Source organism: Salmo trutta, chromosome 9 (assembly GCF_901001165.1).
Source record: "Salmo trutta chromosome 9, fSalTru1.1, whole genome shotgun sequence".
In the NCBI taxonomy this organism is placed as follows: Eukaryota; Metazoa; Chordata; class Actinopteri; order Salmoniformes; family Salmonidae; genus Salmo; species Salmo trutta.
In genome coordinates this window covers 29,032,878-29,054,142 of record NC_042965.1, presented here as the reverse complement: position 1 = coordinate 29,054,142, position 21,265 = coordinate 29,032,878, and the positions used below count along the sequence as shown (strand labels likewise).

At 42.3% G+C, this 21,265-nt stretch overlaps 1 protein-coding gene across 1 annotated transcript; it reads left to right on the top strand.

Annotated features, from left to right (window-relative positions):
- The first annotated feature begins 1,922 nt into the window (after positions 1-1,922).
- On the top strand, positions 1,923-11,987 carry ch25hl3 (cholesterol 25-hydroxylase like 3). The gene is made up of 2 exons (XM_029763367.1): positions 1,923-2,626; positions 11,100-11,987. Exons 1-2 carry the CDS (start codon positions 2,163-2,165, stop codon positions 11,584-11,586), a joined length of 951 nt encoding a protein of 316 aa, XP_029619227.1. The 5' UTR covers positions 1,923-2,162; the 3' UTR covers positions 11,587-11,987.
- Positions 11,988-21,265: the final 9,278 nt, after the last annotated feature.

Genomic DNA, 21,265 nt, shown 5'->3' with positions numbered 1-21,265 from the left:
TGCAGTGTAACATTTCTAGTGTTCATTCAGGAGTTAAATTAACACTCAGTGGTGTAAAATAACCCCAGTGTTGGTGTTAATAGCCAGAGTTGAGTGTCATTTTTCTTTGTGTCGAGTAAAACACTATTGTCATAAATAGTTTAATTGTGAAGGCTAATAAGGCTGATGGAAGCATTCATAGACACCACAATCATAGAAGGTTCTAGGAAGAACCCTTCAAAGATAAAAGGGTTCTTAGTAGAATCGTTCATAGAGGGTTCTAGGAAGAAGGGTTCTAGAACTGTTTATAGAGGATTCTACTAAGTAAAGTGTTCAAGGTAAGACCTTTTACGTAGCATCAAAAAGGGTTCCCCTATTGGGACAAACCGGAGAACCCTAGGGTAATAGCACCCTTTTTGCTAAGAGTGTAGATTCCCAGTCTGGTTTGAAGTGTGTGCAATCAGAAGTCTGTGACTCTGCTGTGTGGGCAGGACCAGGGTGCCAGTATTCCTGCTTCAGATAGTCTTGTAGAGGGGATTTCAAGCATGAGACAGTTCATAGTTTCATTTTAGTTTATAGAGGACTGACAGAACAAAATCATTTCAAAATGAAGAAGTAGCATTGGTTTGAATGAAACATATTGGGAACAGACTAGTCTAGACTACCCCTATTTCACAAAAAAATGTGATTCTTACCCTTTGTGTACATGTCTGCTTGTGCCAGATTTGTGGCAACGTTTTTTCTGGATTTGATACATAGCCTACTTAGTCATAACTGTGCAATTGATATGTTTAACTAATACATCAGGTTTGTCAAAGCTAGAAAATGTGTATTTTGTTCTAGCAAGAGAAGGAATGGCCTCCTAAGAAACTTTCAAAGTTCTTTACATTTTCCAGATTGACTGACCTTCATGTCTTAAAGTAATGATGGACTGTCGTTTCTCTTTGCTTATTTGAGCTGTTCTTGCCATAATATGGACTTGGTCTTTTACCAAATAGGACTATCTTCTGTATACCACAACTACCTTGTTACAACATAACTGTTTGTCTGAAACGCAGAAAGAAAGATATTCCACAAATTAACTTTTAACAAGGCACACCTGTTAATTGAAATGCCAGAAATGCCATTGAAACTCCAGGTGACTACCTCATGAAGCTGGTTGAGAGAATGCCAAGCGTGTGCAAAGCTGTCATCAAGGCAAAGGGTGGCTACTTTGAAGAACCTCACATATAAAATATATTTTGATTTGTTTAACACTTTTACTACATTATTCCATATGTGTAATTGCATGGTTTTGTCTTCACTATTATTCTACAATCTAGAAAATACTAAAAGTTAAGAAAAACCCTTGAATGAGTAGGTAGGTGTGTCCAAACTTTTGACTGGTACTGTATATCCTCCTAATATTGTACAATCTGTGTTCATTGGCCTGGGCTATTGTTTGTTCGAATTGAAGACCAGATTGATATCACTTTGTCAGTCAGAGTAGCCACTCATTTCGATCATTGGTGTGCTATTAAAAAAGATTAAAAGGCATATTTTTTCCAGACCCTGCTAAACATTATTTTATCTATGTCTTGAAATCCTGAAATCGCCTCTGCTCAACTGTAGCCTATGCCACTTGGCAAACATTATGGCTTTATTATAACGTTTTTTTTTCTTCAACAGTAAATGTACCAAGCATCGGATTGCATCTTGGTGGAAGGATGTGATTACAGAAAATGATAGTGTGCAGGGAAGAGGGGTGGGGGGCTATAAAAAACAAAGCCCCATGCCTATGATTTCTGAATCTGGCTCTGACCTTAAGAGACCCCATGCAAGAGTTTTGGTTATCGGAAACAGTCTGATTGACTGTCTCATAGATTTAACTGCTGCTATGAATCTACTACCCTCCCACCAAATAACAGACAAGCCTGCCCACTAGGCACACACTTTTAATCAAGGTTGTTTCCACGTGATTTCAATGAAATTACATTGAACCAACAGTTGAATTGATGTCTGTGCACAGTGGGTGTGTTCCCAACCATGAAGGAGGAGAAAATAAGTATTTGTATAACTAAATTCATAACCTACTTTCAGTTGGATTGAAATTGCTGGAGAGGACTGCCGATATTTCAAATAGCCAACACTTGGTTAGATGCTGACTGAGAACACTTCCCGTTGAACATTTGATTTGATTAAATATGAAGCCTATGGCTGACATGAATTGTACTTTTGATCAACATGGGGACCCAAATGGAGATAGATTACTGCTCCAGGAGCTGTGGGATGATCTGCGATCGCGACGGGAGTTCCTCACGTCACCTTATCTGCCCGCATGCTTTGCTTTTCTCATCCACATTCTCCTCTGCTCACCTTTTCTAGTATTTGAAGCGTTGGGATGTTTGTGGCCACGGATACATTTCTACAGGATCTCTAGGAACGCTGAACCGTTGGGGTTGTGTTTGCAGCGATGGGTTGACTGTTTTTGGAGGATTTTTATCAAATACCTGACAACTATTCTCCCGGCCAGCGCGCTTTACCAACGCGTTCGAAATCCAATATTTCCAGAACTTGCGCCATCCTGGAGAGTGCTCATAGCGGAGGTTATCGCGTGCCTACTTCTATTCGATGCGCTGTTCTTCATCTGGCATTATTCCATGCATCGGTAAGCTTTTTGTTTTTATGAGGCACTTTGATGTGTAGTGATTCACTTCAGGTTGTGCATAATATGGTGGCATATTTCATATCATCTGACAAAATGACCCCGCTACCAACATAAATTTTTCCCATAGGGGATTTTCTAAACACTTAATTTAAGGTCTGTGTTTGGTGTAGGTTTTACCCAGGCGTGACGAGTTGTATAACTGTGTAAGTCTCTCTAGGACATGGTGACTTATCAATATATATATTGCCTGTATTTACCCCCCAACAATGAAACGCAAATTAGCGGCTAATGTGGCTATCATAATGAACCACAAATGCCATGATGATCTGGATGAGACTGCAACCAATAGGTGGCAGTAAAATACCAAAATATGTACACATTTCATCCAACTATACTGAACAACAATATAAATGCAACAAGTAAAGTGTTGGTCCCATGTTTCATGAGCTGAAATAAAATATCCCAGAAATGTTCCATACACACACAAAGCTTATTTCTCTCAAATGTTGTGCACAAATTTGTTTACATCCCTGTTACTGAGCATTTCTCCTTTGCCAAGATATTCCATCCACCTGACAGGTGTAACATATCAAGAAGCTGATTAAACAGCATGATTATTACACAGGTGCACCTTGTGCTGGGGACAATAAAAGGCCACTCTAAAATGTGCAGTTTTGTCACACAACACAATGCCACAGATGTCTCAAGTTTTGAGGGAGCGTGCAATTGGCATGCTGACTGCAGGAATGTCCACCAAAGCCAGCCCAGGACCTCCACATCCGGCTTTTTCACCTGCGGGATCGTTTGAGACAAACGACCCGGACAGCTGGTGAAACTGTGGGTTTGCACAACCAAAGACTTTCTGCACAAACTGTCAGAAACCGACTCGGGGAAACTCATCTGCTTGCTTGTTGTCCTCATCAGCGTCTTTACCTGACTGCAGTTCGGCGTCAGTGGGCAAATGCTCACCTTCGATGGCCTCTGGCACGCTGGAGAAGTGTGCTCTTCATGGATGAATCCGGGTTTCAACTGTACCAGGCAGATGGCAGAGAGTGTCTATGGTGTCGTGTGGGCGAGCGGTTTGCTGAGGTCAACGTTGTGAACAGAGTGCCCCATGGTGGGGTTATGGTATGGGCAGGCATAAACTACGGACAAAGAACACAATAGCATTTTATCGATGGCAATTTGAATGCAATCCTGAGGCCTATTGTCATGCCATTCATCTGCGGCAATCACCTCATGTTTCAGCATGATAATGCACATCCCATGTCGCAAGGATCTGTACACAATTCTTGGAAGTTGAAAATGTCCCAGGTCTTCCATGGCCTGCATACTCACCAGAAACGTAACCCATTGAGCATGTTTGGGATGCTCTGGATTGACGTGTACGACAGCTTGTTCCCGATCAAAAAAAGCTTCACTTCTCCTGGAGTTGCCTTGCCGTGAATGTCATGTCGACCGTACTCCTGTTCTTTCTTAAGCCGCATTGTGACTCTGGCAGCAGTTCCTCTATGATGTTGTTCACCAGCCAGTGTTGCATCACCTTGGCCAGGACCTTGCTGGCAACAGCCAGAAGGGATATCCCCCGGCTGTTGCGCAGAAGGACTTGTCACCCTTGTTCTTATTGATCATGACAATGTTTGCATCCTGCCACTGTTGAGGGACGATCTCCCAGTCCCAAACCTCAGTGATGTACTGGTGGAGCGTTCTGGTGCAGAAATAACCTCCCTTCTTAAGTAGTTCTGCCGGGATGCTGTCAGCGCCAGGAGCCTTGTTGTTCTTGAGAGAACAGATAGCTGATAACACCTATTGGAAGGTTGTCAAATGGTTGAGGTCTTAAATAGGTGGACAAACAGGCAGTTCTTCCAGGAGTGGTCTCTAGGAGAATGCTGATTTAAGTAGTGCTTCAAAGTGGTCAGGTCACTTCATCGGGATCTGGTTTTGGTCCTTCAAGAGAGTCAGACCATCAGCTGTTTTCATGGGGGTGATGGAGCGACATAGATAGCTTTAGTTGAGTTGTAGAAATTGTGCATATCGTTTTTGTCGGCATAAATTAGGACCTATTCTCACCTGGAGATTAACCAGTATCATACGGTGATTTGTCCAGCATTCTGCACCTCTCATGGCACGTGTCAGCAGGATGACATTAGTATCAGAACGTCTCACTATGACGTAGTCAATCAGGTGCCAGTGTTTGGAGTGTGGGTGCGTCCATGATGTTGGATATTTGTTCTTCTGCTGGAACAAGGTGTTAGTGACAATGAGATCATGCGCGGCACATAGAGTTAGCAGTCTCATGCCGTTCTCATTGACCTGGCCAACACCACGCCTACCCAGCACTCCATATTTTGTTGTTCTGGCCCACCCTTGCGTTGAGCCAACCCAGCAGAAAGATCTTGTCATTCATGGGGATGCTTTGAATTGCCTCATCTAGTGACTGGTAGAAGCAGTCCTTTCTCTCATTTTCAGATGGTAGCGTTGGTGCGTATCCACTGAGACAAGTACCATATCGCATCTTGGCTGGGGGGATAAGGAGAGACATGAGTCTTTCACTTATGCTGACAGGTGTTTCGGTGAGGCTGGGTAGAAGGCTGTTCTCAATTGCCAGTCCCACACCGTGCTGATGTTGTCCACCCGGAGGGTAACCTTTCCAGAAGAAGGTTTAACCTTCTCCCTCCTCATCCAGGAACCTGGTCTCACTCAGGGAAGCAATGTCAATGTTGTAGCGCTTTAGTTCTGCAGCAATTAAAGCTGTTCTCCGATGGAGTCTATCGCTATTATTGTCAGTGTCCAAAAGAGTTCTGATGTTCCATGTCACCAGTCTCAGGGGAATTATTTTCTTTAGCATTTTTCGACGGCTGAGTGGAACTCCCGATAGGTACAGTAGCCTATCCAGGATGGAGTGAGTGGGCAATTTTTAGGCCACCTTTTCTAGGCCTCTCCCCAGCTGGGGTGAGCAGTGTGGCTCCTAAATAGGGCTAATCAGTCACACAGTGGTCTGACGAGAGCAGCTTCCACTCAAGTCCCAGCTGCTGGCGACCATAGTAGCCCTGTGCCACTGGCGTGCAGGGGTATGATTAAGGGCTCCTGGTGCATTCACTCCTGCCCCCATCACCAGACACCCCAACGCCGCCAGACTTTAGTCCGGTTTCTGGTTGATGGCTTCACCAAGGTCAGAAGTCGATACCTGCGCAAAGGAAGTTATTTAAAGTGCCGCTGAGGGTGTGCAATCCCCAACAGCACTACTTCACTGTAGGAAGGTGAAAGTCCAGTGACAAGGGGGAAATCCAGGACGACCAGTATTTTCCACAGCTGCAGGAGGCTGCCGGAACTCCAGTCTGTCGGCGTCTGCCTACCGCATGCCGCCAGCACGCTTCTTTTCTCTCAGGGTGTGATCCCCTAGCCTTTGTTGTACCAGATTAACCCACAAGGCAGTGGGACAGTGGTTGATTGCTGCCAGGACGTGTCCACACAGAGGTGGGCTTGTACAGATGCATCTCTGGGGCCCACTGCTGCTCCCAGGTCCCCTGCCGGTTAGCCTGGAGTTTCAAGACAACCAGTTAACGTGTGCCACCGTGAGGAGGCCTGACAGGAGTGTTGGTCATGGAGAGGCTTTGTACCGGCAAGGGGAGACTTGTGCATGAAGATGCTGCCCAATTCACCACAAGGGCTTGCCAGCGGCAGCGAGCTGTAAGCGAGAGTATGCAAACATGTGGTAAGCGGGCATGCCACTAAACTCTACCTAGGCACTACTGCACTAGACGTGTCACATGCACCCTGCGTTTGCCCGTCGCGCACACACATACACACGATAATATTATTATGTGAAATATTATTACACACACATATACAGCACCAGTCAAAAGTTTAGATACACCTACTCTTTCAAGTGTTTTTCTTTATTTTTTTACTATTTTCTACATTGTAGAATAATAGTGAATATATCAAAACTATGAAATAACACATAATAGTAACCAAAAAAGTGTTAAACAAATCTTAATATATTTTGTATTTGAGATTCTTCAAAGTAGCCAACCTTTGCCTGGATGACAGCTTTGCACACTCTTGGCATTCTCTCAACCATCTTCATGAAGTAGTCATCTGGAATGCATTTCAATTAACAGGTGTGCCTTGTTAAGTTAATTTGTGGAATTACTTTCCTTCTTAATGCGTTTGAGCCAATCAGTTGTGTTGTGACAAGGCAGGGGAGGTGTTCAGAAGAGCCCTATTTGGTAAAAGACCAACTGGCAACATAATTATTTCATAGTTTTGATGTCTTCACTGTTATTATACAATGTAAAAATAAAGAAACACTTGAATGAGTAGGTGTGTCCAAACTTTTGACTGGTACTGTATAATAAATAATGTTCTAACAAAATGTCCATATCAACAATCAAAATTATTGAAAATGCAGTTCAAAATGTCAATAGTGTCTCAAATGAAATTCTAGCTAGATAAATAAAATACTTTATTGCTCTACATGTATTTTCATTCAACAGTAGCCTAACCCACAAATTGGAAGGAAAATGTGTTTTGGCCTACCTTTCCTAGTAAATTAAGTCTATTCCTCTGTCTTTTAGGGTGAACCTCTCAGTGACAGCGTTGTATGGCCAAGGATAACAAAATTATCAAACCTGGCATTCATTGAAACACTATTGTCCAAAGTGTTGTCAAACATTTCTCTGATCTCTGATCGGCTGTCTTATGTAGAATTATGTAGACACGCCCAAATGTGCAGAGTTTACCGCAGACTTACCCACAAATGTTTAGGCAATACGCATGCACAACATGTAAAATCGTCTCAATGCAACAAATGAAGATAGGCAAAGCAGTGATTCTTTTGCTTACCCTGTCCTCCCCATGGAAATAATAATGTCGCTAAAGAAGATGGCTGCCGTTTTACGACCCTGTAGCCAATTGTGCTATTGTGTAGGTTTTTTTTGCGTTATTTGTAACTTATTTTGTACATAATGTTTCTGCCACTGTGTCTTATGACCGAAAAGAGCTTCTTGATATCAGGGCAGCGATTACTCAGCCCGTACTGGAGGAATTCTTCTTCAACAAGTCGGGCGGGAAGGATTTACTTTGGACGCCCAACAGGGCCCTCATCCCCGTCATTCGCAGGAGGAAAAGACGGAGATATCGTGGACGACTGTCCGAGTGCCTTGTAAGGATCCGTCGCCGAGTGGGTAATCTACCTTTACCATCAGTCCTACCTTTACCATCAGTCAATCGATAATAAAATAGACGAACTACAAGAACGTATATCCTATCAACGGTACATTAAAAACTGTATCTTAAAACTTTAATATCTGAACGACGACATGATTAACATACAGCTGGCAGGTTCTATGCTTTTTCGGCAAGATAGAACAGCGTCCTATGTATATTTGTAAACAACAGCTGGTGCGTGATCTAAGGAAGTCTCAAGGTTTTGCTCGCCTGAGGTGGAGTATCTCATGATAAGCTGTAGACCACACTATTTACCAAGAGAGTTTACATCTATATTTTTTGTAGCTGTCTATATACCACCGCAGACCGATGCTGGGACTAAAACCCACTCAATGAGCTGTATATGGCCATAAGCAAACAGGAAAATGCTCATCCAGAAGCGGTGCTCCTAGTAGCCGGGGACTTTAATGCAGGGAAACTCAAAAACGTTCTACCTAATCTCTACCAGCATGTTAAATGTGCAACCAGAGGGAAAGAAACTCTAGACCACATTTACTCCACACACAGAGACGCGTACAAAACTCTCCCTCACCCAACATTTGGCAAATCTGACCATAATTCTATCCTCCTGATTCCTGCTTACAAGCAAATACTAAAGCAGGAAGCAACAGTGTCTCGTCAGATGAAGCAGATGCTAAGCTACAGAGCTGTTTTGCTAGCACAGACTGGAATATGTTCTGGGATTCCTCCGATGGCATTGGGGAGTACACCACATCAGTCACTGGCTTCATCAATAAGTGCATCGATGACGTCATCCCCACAGTGACCGTACGTACATACCACAACCAGAAACAATGGATTACAGGCAACATCTTCACTGAGCTAAAGGGTAGAGCTGCCGCTTTCAAGGAGCAGGACTCTAACCCAGAAGCTTATAAGAAATCTCGCTATACCCTCCGACGAACCATCAAACAGGCAAACAGGACTAAGATTGAATCGTACTACACCGGCTCCGACACTCGTCGGATGTGGCAGGGCTTGCAAACTATTACAGACTACAAAGGGAAGCACAGCCGCCTGCTGCCCAGTGACACAAACCTACCAGACGAGCTAAATTACTTCTATGCTTGCTTCGAGGCAAGTAACACTGAAACATGCATGAGAGCACCAGCTATTCCGGACAACTGTGTGATCACGCTCTCCGTAGCCGATGTGCGTAAGACATTTAAAGGCTGGTCATGGCTCACATCAATACCATTATCCCAGAAACCCTAGACCCATTCCAATTTGCATACCGCCCAAACAGCTCCACAGATGATGCAATCTCTATGTGAGAATGCTATTCATTGACTACAGCTCAGCGTTCAACACCATAGTGCCCTCAAAGCTCATCGCTAAGCTAAGGACCCTGGGACTAAACACCTCCCTCTGCAACTGGATCCCGGACTTCCTGATGGACCGCCCCCAGGTGGTATTTTTTTTATAACATTTTTTATTTCACCTTTATTTAACCAGGTAGGCCAGTTGAGAACAAGTTGTCATTTACAACTGCGACCTGGCCAAGATAAAGCAAAGCAGTGAGACAAAAACAACAACACATCTGCCACGCTGATCCTCAACACGGGGGCCCCTCAGGGGTACATGCTCAGTTTCCTCCTGTACTCCCTGTTCACTCATAACTGCATGGCCAGGTACGACTCCAACACCATCATCAAGTTTGCCAATGACACAACAATGGTAGGCCTGATCACCGACAACGATGAGACAGCCTATAGGGAGGAGGTCAGAGACCTGGCCATGTGGTGTCAGGACAACAATCTCTCCCTCAACGTGATCAAAACAAAGGAGATGATTGTGGACTACAGGAAAAGGAGGACCGAGCACGCCCCCATTCTCATCGATGGGGCTGTAGTGAAGCAGGTTGAGAGCTTCAAGTTCATTGGTGTCCACATCACCAACAAACTATCACGGTCCAAACACACCAAGACAGTTGTGAAGAGGGCACGACAAAGCCTATTCCCCCCCAGGAGACTGAAAAGATTTGGCATGGGTTCTCAGATCCTCAAAAGGTTCTACAGCTGCACCATCGAGACCATCCTGACTAGTTGCATCACTGCCTGGTATGGCAACTGCTCGGCCTCTGACCACAAGGCACTACAGAGGGTAGTCCGTACGTAACTGGGGCCAAGCTTCCTGCCATCCAGGACCTCTATACCAGGCGGTGTCAGAGGAAGGCCCTAAAAATTGTCAAAGACTCCAGCCATCCTAGTCATAAACTGTTCTCTCTGTTACCGCACGGAAAGCGGTACCGTAGCGCCATGTCTAGGTCCAAGAGGCTTCTTAACAGCTTCTACCCCCAAGCCATAAGACTCCTGAACAGCTAATCAAATGGCTACCCAGGCCCCTCTTTTACACTGCTGCTACTCTCTGTTTATAATCTATGCATAGTCACTTTAACTCTACCTACATGTACATATTACCTCAATTACCTCGACTAACCGGTGCCCCCACACATTGACTCTGTACCAGTACACCCTGTATATGGCCTCGCTACTGTTTATTTTACTGCTGCTCTTTAATTATTTGTTACTTTTATTTTCTATTTTCTACTTATCTTTTTTTTGTCTTAACTTCTTAAAGCGTTGTTGGTTAAGGGCTTGTAAGTAAGCATTTCACTTTAATGCTTACTTATTTGTCACATGTATTCGGTGCATGTGACAAATAAAATGTGATTTGAACAGTGACTGGAGTCAGGAAGGAAGGCATGAATACCCTGGCTCCTTTCCTGAGGTTTTGATGCAGTTTTAGCAACTCTTGAGATTGAGCATAAAAACAACTAAAATCATTGAGAAAAAACATTAGATAACAAAAAAGAATAATTTATATAATTGTGTTTTTTTATTTGGCTTTTCATAGCAGCTTTTTTTCTTAGATTATCACAGGGTAAGCACTGCCTACCCTGACTGCATGTCACTGCTTCTCAGGGCCTTCCTGTATGTAAGCATATCATGGCATCTGCCAAGAGTGTGCTCGCCCTGTAACTGCAGGGGTCACTGGTTCAATCACCAGAGCATTTCACAAGCGTTTCGCTAAACTGGCAATAACATCTGCTAACCATGTGTATGTGACCAATAAAATGTGATTTGATTTGAGGTGTCACTGGTTCAATCACTAAAGCCTACTCCTCTTAATTCACCACACACCTATGTTTTTGATAATTTAATTGTAACCCAGACAACAAAGTTATAGACCAACACAATACAGTGCATACACATCAAAGTTCTGTCTGTATGGTCCCCAGGGTTCCTTGGCTGTATCGGATGGTCCATCAGGCTCACCACCAGAACCGGATTACCTTTGCCCTGATTGCCCAGGATGCCAGCCCGGCTGAGCTCCTCTCCCTGCAGGTGTTGGCCCTGACCAGTGCCTGGGTGGTGGGCTGCCACCCTTTGAGCGAGGCCCTGTTCCACCTGCTCAACACCTGGCTGGCCGTAGAGGACCACTGTGGTTATGACCTGCCCTGGGCCCTCCATAGACTGCTGCCCTGTTTCGGAGGGGCCCCCTTCCACCAGGCACACCACCACATCTACAGGGGGAACTACGCCCCCTACTTCAGGCACTGGGACTGGCTTTGTGGAACCTACCTGAGGGTAAGGGAGGAGGCTGGAAGGAAACATGGAGGGAGGACAATGAGGAGGAGGAGGAGGAGGAAAAGCCTTGTATCTGACGGTGTATGTGCGGGGCATGCGTGTGTTAAAATTTATGCAAGCAATGAAGCAATCAAATAACTGACAGGTCAGTTTTCACTCTCAAAATAACTTTTTTTATACAACAAGCAATTTTGTTGTTTTTCTAAGTACAACAAAGCTTAAATCACATCAGAAGACCACTTTTGAGGTGTGGGGAAGAAAATAAAACTATTATTTTGCAGGTTTTAGTTCCCCTTTTAATTTCAATTGAGCACATCAAGAGACTGGTTTTTGGCTGGCAGTGTTTCTGTACTGCATGTGCAATAGCAGAGTTTGCAAAACAAAATACCACCCAATTTGATACAATTCATTCTACCAGGTAAGCCTACTTTGCAGTTAACATTTAATTTGGAAAGTTTACTGGAAGGCCTTTAGAAATGACTTTTTCGGCAATGTTAACTGACTTGCCTAGTTAAAGTTTAAATGTAAAAAAATATATTTAAAAAATTAACTGGCTGCACAAAGTGGTAGACACAGGCATTCCCATGCCATTGCATCTTCAGAAAGTTGCAATAAATACAAATCACAGATGCATTCTTTAATATTCTTTACATGTAGGCTTTGGATTGAATGAATCTGTGTTTGCTTTTTCCTCTAGGGCACTTACATTTTCTTTTTAAATGTAACATTTATTTAACTAGGCACGTCTGTTAAGAACAAATTCTTATTTACAATGACGGCCAAACCCGGACGACGCTGGGCCAGTTGTGTGCCGCCCTATGGGACTCCCAATCCCCTGGCCAGTTGTGTGCCGCCCTATGGGACTCCCAATCCCCTGGCCAGTTGTGTGCCGCCCTATGGGACTCCCAATCCCCTGGCCAGTTGTGTGCCGCCCTATGGGACTCCCAATCCCCTGGCCAGTTGTGTGCCGCCCTATGGGACTCCCAATCCCCTGGCCAGTTGTGTGCCGCCCTATGGGACTCCCAATCCCCTGGCCAGTTGTGTGCCACCCTATGGGACTCCCAATCCCCTGGCCAGTTGTGTGCCGCCCTGTGGGACTCCCAATCCCCTGGCCAGTTGTGATACAGCCTGGATACAACTTGGTAACAACAGCCACACAGCGAAGCCTCATCAGGCTCTCACAGTCTCACGTCAGAATTAGACGTTCGTCCATGTTTCTCAAACATAACAGTTTGAAGTTGTTGCAAATTTCAAAGTGTTTAAGGTTAAGTTTATGCATTAACTCCGAAATCTTAAAGTTAGGCATTAACTCTGAATGGTTAAGGTTTGGGATAGGCTTAAAACAAAAATCTCAAAAACAACTTTCTGTTGCTGGATTCGAAATTGCAGAATCAGAGACAGAATCAGAGGCTTGTCGTGGAAATAAATCACTCTGGGTTCATTCTTTTGTTATCTGCACGTGGGTGATGTCTTCACCCCTCCCTGGCTTAGTTTCCCAGATGCAAGGATGATTTAGAGACAATGAAGAATTATTCTAAACTCCTGGTTACACCAACCACATATTTTCTATGTAATGCAGTCTTTAACTAATTTGTCAGCTCAAGCCGTCTCTGGTGACCATATGCCCAGATTAGCTGCAGGGAATTAGTGGAGACCATAAAAACACAGACACTAACAGGACAGAAATATCCTCCTATTTGTTAAGTATTAATTGCTAACTATTAACATCAAACAAATCAGCTAAACATGCAATTTTTCTATCACAGGCTTCAGAGACAATAATAAGAATAATGCATTTTATTTGGAAGATGCCTTTCAGGACACCTTACAAAAAATCTAGTGCTGTACATAAAATCAATTCCATTCATGAATTCAAATGAATTTGAATTATGCTTGATTATTTACAGCTTATCAATTTCAAAATAATGGACGGGTTCTGGCACGTGTCACTTCACACTGATACCATGTGCAGGAAACAGTAGCTTATCACTGTGTCGGCTAGGCTACACTGTGTTGGCTACTCAGCGTTAGCTAGCTAGTTAGCCAAGACTTGGCTAGCAAAAACAAGTAAAATGGCCAAACAAAGCTCACTGTTAAACTTGTTCAAGAGACCTTGTATAAAAGAGGATGTTGGACCATTTGCCAAGTTATTTGAATGGCCTCCAATAAAATGTGTGTGTGTGTGTTTTGTAAATTCCGGGTGCTTATGTGTTGATTCATATGGGACTTAGGTATGGCAGAGATCTCAATATGTGATGAGCATAGATGTAAAGAGACAATGCTGGTTCTTTGGCTAAATTGGCATGTTTGTAATAGACTGTTAATAGCTTGTTATAATCACTGTACTCTTATAGTCAGGCTATTTATTCTACTGTCACTACTAGCCCAGCTAGCACATAACGTTCTGATAACCATATGTTTCTTAGAGCTTCGTAAGAGCGTTTTTTTCCTCTGATTATTTTCAGGGGTGAAGGTAAGGCGCTATGGTCCGGTGCCAAATATATAGTGTGGGTACACTGTACCGGTAACACACTTGCCTATCAAAAATAATTAAAACAAAATGTCAAGAAAACTGTAGGCTATTACACCACTTTTTATCATTACTGCATGTTAGAGGCATGAAAAATGAGCGAGTGGTGCTGTAGAAAAAAACTGTTAATCATTCACCCAGGGTTTATTCAATAGTGACCTGCGCAGGGGAGACATTTTCTGGATGCAGCCAGCATTGGACTCTTAGACATGATACATTTGTGATATTTAAGCATATTACCCAGCATCCTTTTCTGCATTTGAAGTTTTGAATTATAATACGTTGTTCCTCATATTTAGCTTATTCAAATGTTTTGATGTTCATTTTCCAACTGAATAATGTTGTACTTTTAATTATACGTTACACATTTGTCAAGGTGTGTGCGTACTGGTAGCGAAGTCAGGTGCAGGAGAGCTGTCACGTCCTGACCAGTAAAAGGGGTTATTTGTCATTGTAGTTTGGTCAGGGCGTGGCAGGGGGTGTTTGTTTTGTGTGTTTTGGTGTTTTTGGTTTAGGTTCTATGTTTTCTATTTCTATGTTTAAATCTAGTTTTCTATTTCTATGTTGGGTTTTTGGTAGGATCTCCAGTTAGAGGCAGCTGGTTGTCGTTCGCTCTAATTGGAGGCCATATTTAGTTGAGGTTTGTTTCACTTGTGTTTTGTGGGTGGTTATTTCCTGTATAGTCTGTGCACCTTATGGGACTGTTTCATCGTTTGTTTATTTTGTTTAAGTGTTATTTCTAATTAATTAAGAAGATGAGCACTTTACCCACTGCGCCTTGGTCCAATCCTTACGACGCCTATGACAAGAGCAGAGATTTGTGAACAGGCGCACACTTTGAGGCAAAAGTGCAAAACGCGCAAAACAGTCACAAGAATTATGTTTAAAAATAAACATCTTCGTGAAAAAACAAGCCAGTCTGGCGCGTCAACAACACACACGTATCACAAACAATCTTACACAAAGACATGAGGGGGAACAGAGGAATAAATACATGTAGTGTGATTGGGGAATGAAAACCAGGTGTGCAGGGAACAAGACAAAACAAATGGATACATGAAAAATGGAGCGGCGATGGCTAGAAAGCCGGTGACGTTGACCACCAAACGCCGCCCGAACAAGGAGAGGAGCCGACTTCGGCGGAAGTCGTGATAACATTACACATTTTTTGTATGTAATGTTTTACTGTAATGTGAACAACTGGTCACAGTTGTCAAAAGTGTTACTTGTGGCTGGAGTTGCCATTTACAACTATTTGTAAATAACTGTTGTAACATTGGCTGAGAAGATGCTTTGGTCAATCAAGGTAACCTTTTTATGGCTAATTACAATAGTCAATGTGGTTAATGATTAGGTCTATTTGTAAAAGTATGCTTGGAAGATATTATAAATACACTTTATTTGTAAAGAAAATACAAATTACCAAATCATCCTCTAGTGGCCTCATGGGTGGAATGTTATTAATAGTTTTCATAATTTCTTTTTTTTCCCGGTGTTTCTATTTAAAACAGTTCTGTTACATTTCAATCTGCTGTGATGTAAATAAAGTGTAATATTGGGATGCAACCTCAAAATGTAATACATTTAACGCTATATCTGACATGGTGCAGGTTTGTTAAGCCCATACCCATGTGTGTGAGGTGTATACTTTTGTTTCAAAGTAGATTTGTGTAATACTACCAAGAAACACTCTTTGTGACCTTGATTTAGCCAACTGCAGTAAAAGGTTATTAATTGATCATGCTAGTATACTAATAATACAATGAGTTTGATTGGCAGTGATGTAAAGTACTTAAGTAAAAATACTTAAAAGTACTATGTAAGTCGCTTTTGGGGGTATATGTACTTTCCTAAACTATTTATATTTTGAACAACTTTTACTCCACTACATTCCTAAAGAAAATATGTACTTTTTACTCCCATACATTTCCTCTGTGGCTCAGTTGGTAGAGCATGGTGTTTGCAACGCCAGCATGGCGTGTGCAACGGCAGCGTTGTGGGTTCGATTCCCACAGGGGGCCAGTACAAAAAAATATATAATGTATGAAATGTATTCACTACTGTAAGTCGCTCTGGATAAGAGTGTCTGCTAAATGACTAAAAATGTAAAAATGTAAATCAAAAAGTACTTGTTCAAAGAATCAGGAAGGACAGAATTGTGGTCCAATTCACGCACCTATCAATATCACGCATTGTCATCCCCACTGCCTTTGATCTGGCTGAGTCACTAAACACAAATACTGAGTTTGTAAATAATGTCTGAGTGTTGGAGTGTGCCCCTGTCTGTAAATTAAAAAAAACACAACATCGTGCTGTTTGGTTTGCTTAATATAAGGAATTTGATGTATAGCATTTACTTGTACTTTTACTCAAGTATGACAATTGAGTACTTTTTCCAGCACTGTACTTAATTACATTTAAAACTAGATAGTTTTAGACTTTTACTCAAGTAATATTTTACTTGTTGACTTTTACTTGAGTAAAAGTAAAGATGCCTTAATAGAAAATGACTCAAGTATGACAATTAATTATCACTATCATGGTCCAAACTTTTTCCACCACTGTTGATTGGTCAACTACATATAAATATTTTTTACACTAAATAAGAATTGTAGTAAATACATAAATACTAATACGTTGAGAAATATACATCAAATGTACTTAAGGTTTATTCAAAGTACAGTGCATTCCAAAAGTATTCAGACCCCTTCCCCTTTTCCACATTTTGTTAACAAAAAGTACATTTCACTCTACTTGAACTCAATCACAGAAAATGTTTTCTGGCATACGGATAAGTACTGAGTAGTAACTGCTGTATTTCATTAAGACTCAGCGGTTTCATAATAATGTCAGAATGGTGGTCCTGGAAAGTTTACATGATGCAGAATCAGAGTCCATAAATACCCTGGAAGACCACAAGATGTCTTCATTGAGTCAATTTCTGACTGATTGTAACAAGGGGCTCAAGTCAATAACTTGCAACATGTAGGCTACTCAGTAGAGTCACAGGGTGGTTGGGGAGAAATAGATGCTAGACTGAGAGCGAAACCATGAATCATAGACACAGGAAATAGTTGTTTTTTACAGTACATAGTAATAGTAAGAGTAATACCTACATGTTTCAAACAGACCACCATAGTCCCTGTGCCCAAGGAAGCGAAGGTAAACTGCCTAAATTATTACCGCCCCGTAGACTCACGTCAGTAGCCATGAAGTGTTTTAAAGGCTGCTCATGGCTCACATCAACAGCATCCTCCCGGATACCCTAGACCCACTCCAATTTGCATACCGCCCCAACAGATCCACAGGTGACGCAATCTCAATCGCATTCCACACTGCCCTTTCCCACATGGACAAAAGTGAGAATGCTGTTCATTGACTACAGCTCAGCATTAAAAACACCATAGTGCCCACAAAGCTCATCACTGAGCTAAGGACCCTGGAACTAAACACCTCCCTCTGCAACTGGATTCTGGACTTCCTTACTGCTACCGCATGGCAAGCGGTACCGGAGTGCCAAGTCTAAGACCAAAAGGCTCCTTAACAGCTTCTACCCCAAGCCATAAGACTGCTGAATAATTAATAAAATGGCCACCGGACTATTTACATTGACCCCCCCCCTTCCATTTGATTTGTACACTGCTGTTAGTAGCTGTTAATTATCTATGCATAGTCACTTCACCCCTACCTACATGTACAAATTACCTTGACTAACCTTTGCCCCCTGTATATAGCCTCGTTATTGTTATTTTATTGTGGTACTTTTTATTATTATAAAAAAAAAAATTATAACTCTTTCTTGAACTGCACTGTTGGTTAATACATGTTGTATTCGGCGCATGTGACAAATAAAGCTTGATTTGATTTGAAATCTCTGTGCAGAGTGTGGAAATGTGCAGATAGTTTCAGACATCCCTAAACGTCATTACACTCCACAGATGCCTTTGTGCATCCACTAGAGCTACTGAATGAGCTGCTGCTGCCTGAGGTACAGTACAGAACAGGAGTGTTTATTCCTGGCGACGTGTGGCTCGCCCTAGCTGTGATGAACATTGGTGGGGTTTGAAGGGGGAAGACAGGCCTGGGGGCCATCCCTGGAGGATGCAGGCACACACGTAGCTCTTCACCACACAGCTAGTCCACATGTCAAAGTGACCTCAGCACAGCTTCCTCAGGACAATTGGCCTCCCACAAGTGTGCCAACTATCTCCCTGATCAGTGGGGCTGCGGGGCAGAGAGCTGGCTGAATGGAGGGCAGCATCGTCGACCGTACGCCACACATCCCCCTGTCCTCATTACAGGCAATTAGGAGGTTTCCTCCCGTGTAAATACTCACGTTCGATGATTCCTTACATCTCACAGCTCCCTCCCCCTTTCTCTCGCTTGCTCGGTCTCTCGGTATCTCTCTGTCTCACTCTGCCTCTCTCTCTTCTACTAAACCTCTGTTCTTTATCTGTGTATCTATTATTTATTCTCTCTCCTCTTCTCACTTGTACTATTCCTACGAGCATGGATAGATAATTACACAAAATCACAGCTGGAAGAACACCCACAAACACACCCTTGCACAACTGACAGAGTAGACACACAACGACAGAGTAAAGTTTAGGTCTATGTGATGTCTTGTTGTCCAGCTGCAGTGCAGGATGAGGGGGATCAGCGTAAGGAGCTGGGTTGCTATTGAGATGATCTGATATGGGCCTGAGGGATCCAGAGGGAGTGATGGGATGGGAGCTGTCCCACGTCAGAGAAAAGGCAGGGCAGGATGACAAATCAAAACACATTTTCTAGCTTTGAAAAACTAGTGTATTACTTAAACATAACAATTGCACAATTATGCCTAAGTGTGTTTCACATCCAGAAAAAAACTTGTTTTCATAAATCTGACACATGCACCCTTACACAAAGAGTAAGAATCTATTTTTTATGATAGTCAATTAATGGGTTTAAACACTGCATGTTTTGAGAATCGTGTCATTCTGTAGCATGAGCAGTAGCCATAGAAACCACATTCATGAGTTATCGTCAGCACAACCATTAAAGACTTCCTATTTCAACATGCTTCCTAGACTTGGGCATTAGCTGACAGTGGCCAGACTCCTCTTTTCAGTGGTTTATGTAAATATTAAATTAGTGAGCTCCTACACCGAGGCTTGCATGCTAGCATGTTGACGTCCAGTCGTCCAGTAATTGGTTAGGGTCCTTGCCCTCTGGTCTGCAGCCATATATAGACGGCCTCTGCTTTCATCTAACACAAGACGACAGAGGTCACTGATCTCATAGTTTCCTATTTTTTTCTTGCCAAAACATCACAATGTACTTGTCATTAGTATGGTGACTTCAAAGAGCTGTGTCTGTGAATCACTCAGACATGTAGTTCTATGGTGTAGGACTCTTCAAGAAAAGTGCGTCGATGTTACTTAACTTTTCATATTTTGCAGTTAATGAGCTATTGATGCACGTATTTGATTGGTGGAGGCATGTTTTGTCAAGTGTTATGTGTATTGTTGAACTAATCCTTTCATTAGTATTACATTTTGTGTAAGGGCTCTGTTCTATGGAAGCCCATTTCCACAAACAAAGAAGAAAATCTGACTACGAGTTATGAGATAATATGTAAGAAAATATGAGTTAGTGAGTTATTATTATTAGATAGCAAGTCATAAATGTGTTGTGTGTCTGTGTGTGTGTGTGCGTATGTGTGTGTGTGCATGTCTATGTGAGAGAGCGAGAGTTTGTGTTGATATTGTTCCATTTTAATGCATTGGAGAGTTTTGTTGATGTGAGTTGGTGCCTGTTTGATGACGTCTGGTTGACATCAGATTGAATTCATTCATTCATTCATTCATTCAATTCAATCCATTAAAGGGGCAATCTGGGATTGGTACATCCATTTTTGGACTTTTATTTAAATTATTAATATATAGACGTTGATTCTTGAAGAATGTAACTTAGAAATGCCTCATGAGCAACAGTCTTACCCCATCAGAACCCCAAATATAAGCTTGTTTTAATCCATTGTTTGTAGACAATGTAATTATAAACAAACACAGCATAGCTTCAAAACACAGTTAAAACTATCATTTTGATCTCCTTTCCTCAGCTGTTTACCAAATAAAATAGCCAGGAGTATGATTTGTTAATGTTTGAATTCCAGATTGTTCCTTTAAAAGGGGTCAACCTGCAGGACTGTCCAGGATCCAGAATTACTATCTCATAATAATAACTTACTATCTAATAATTATGACTTACTATATCATAACTCGTAGTCAGAAATGTTTTTCTGGGTGGCGTTAACTGCTTCCAGACTATTCATATAGCTAGTGGTATTTGTATTTCTGTTGTTGTAGTTTTTTATTACAATTTTCATTGTGACTGAATCTGAATCAATCCACATCACGGAAAGGAAATTTAAAGGAAATGTTCCCACTTTAGCGGAGGCTGCATTCATGTAGGACCATGTCCTTGTATACTCTGTTGTGTATTTGTGTTATCACAGGGTTTAAACTAGCTGTACGTTTGGCTCCTGGCAGTTTAAAGAATGCTGCTTGGGAAAGCCAATAGCTCCTCCATATTTCTGCTTCCCTGCATGTGTCCCTCCTCAGTGTGTTGACAAGGGTGACCTAGCCCTCTTAGAGAGGGAGACACCATGCCTACACAGACTGGCATACAGTCAACTGGGCCTTGCACTGGGTCAGTGTACTGGGGGTACTGTTTAGCTGGGTACAGTAGGCCTACTGCTACATCAAGTCCAGAGTCTATAGCTTTCTTAAAAACGCTTATGGCTTCAAAGTGATTATCAAATCTGTGAAGGCAACACCACAACCTTAGGTAAATGTTCTTGGCCTACTACAAGTGCTTCTACACCAAGTCATTATATCACAACAAGAGTCATGCATCTTTACACAACATTTTGGAGCACATTATTTTTTATTTACATCCACTATGTGCATTGGTACATGTAAATGACATTACATGATAGTAACATGCCTTGACACCGCTGCTGCTGTTGATATAAGTCCATCAGGAAGAGCATTGGAAGCAAAGGAACCATGTTAATAGTTAATTTTCTCTCCGTTTTTTGAAGTGTACAAGAAAGCTTTGAAGGACAGGTTTTCCATCCAGAGCAGCTGTCTGCATCTGCAGGTTGTCATAGCGAGCGACAGTCAAACCATCAGGCAGACCATCCATTGTGTTCATTAGCTGGGCTTCCAGTCAGTTTCCCATGGTTCTTTGTTTGTGTGACATGTGTAAACTATGGCCTGTGAGCTGATACTGTGGTACGCA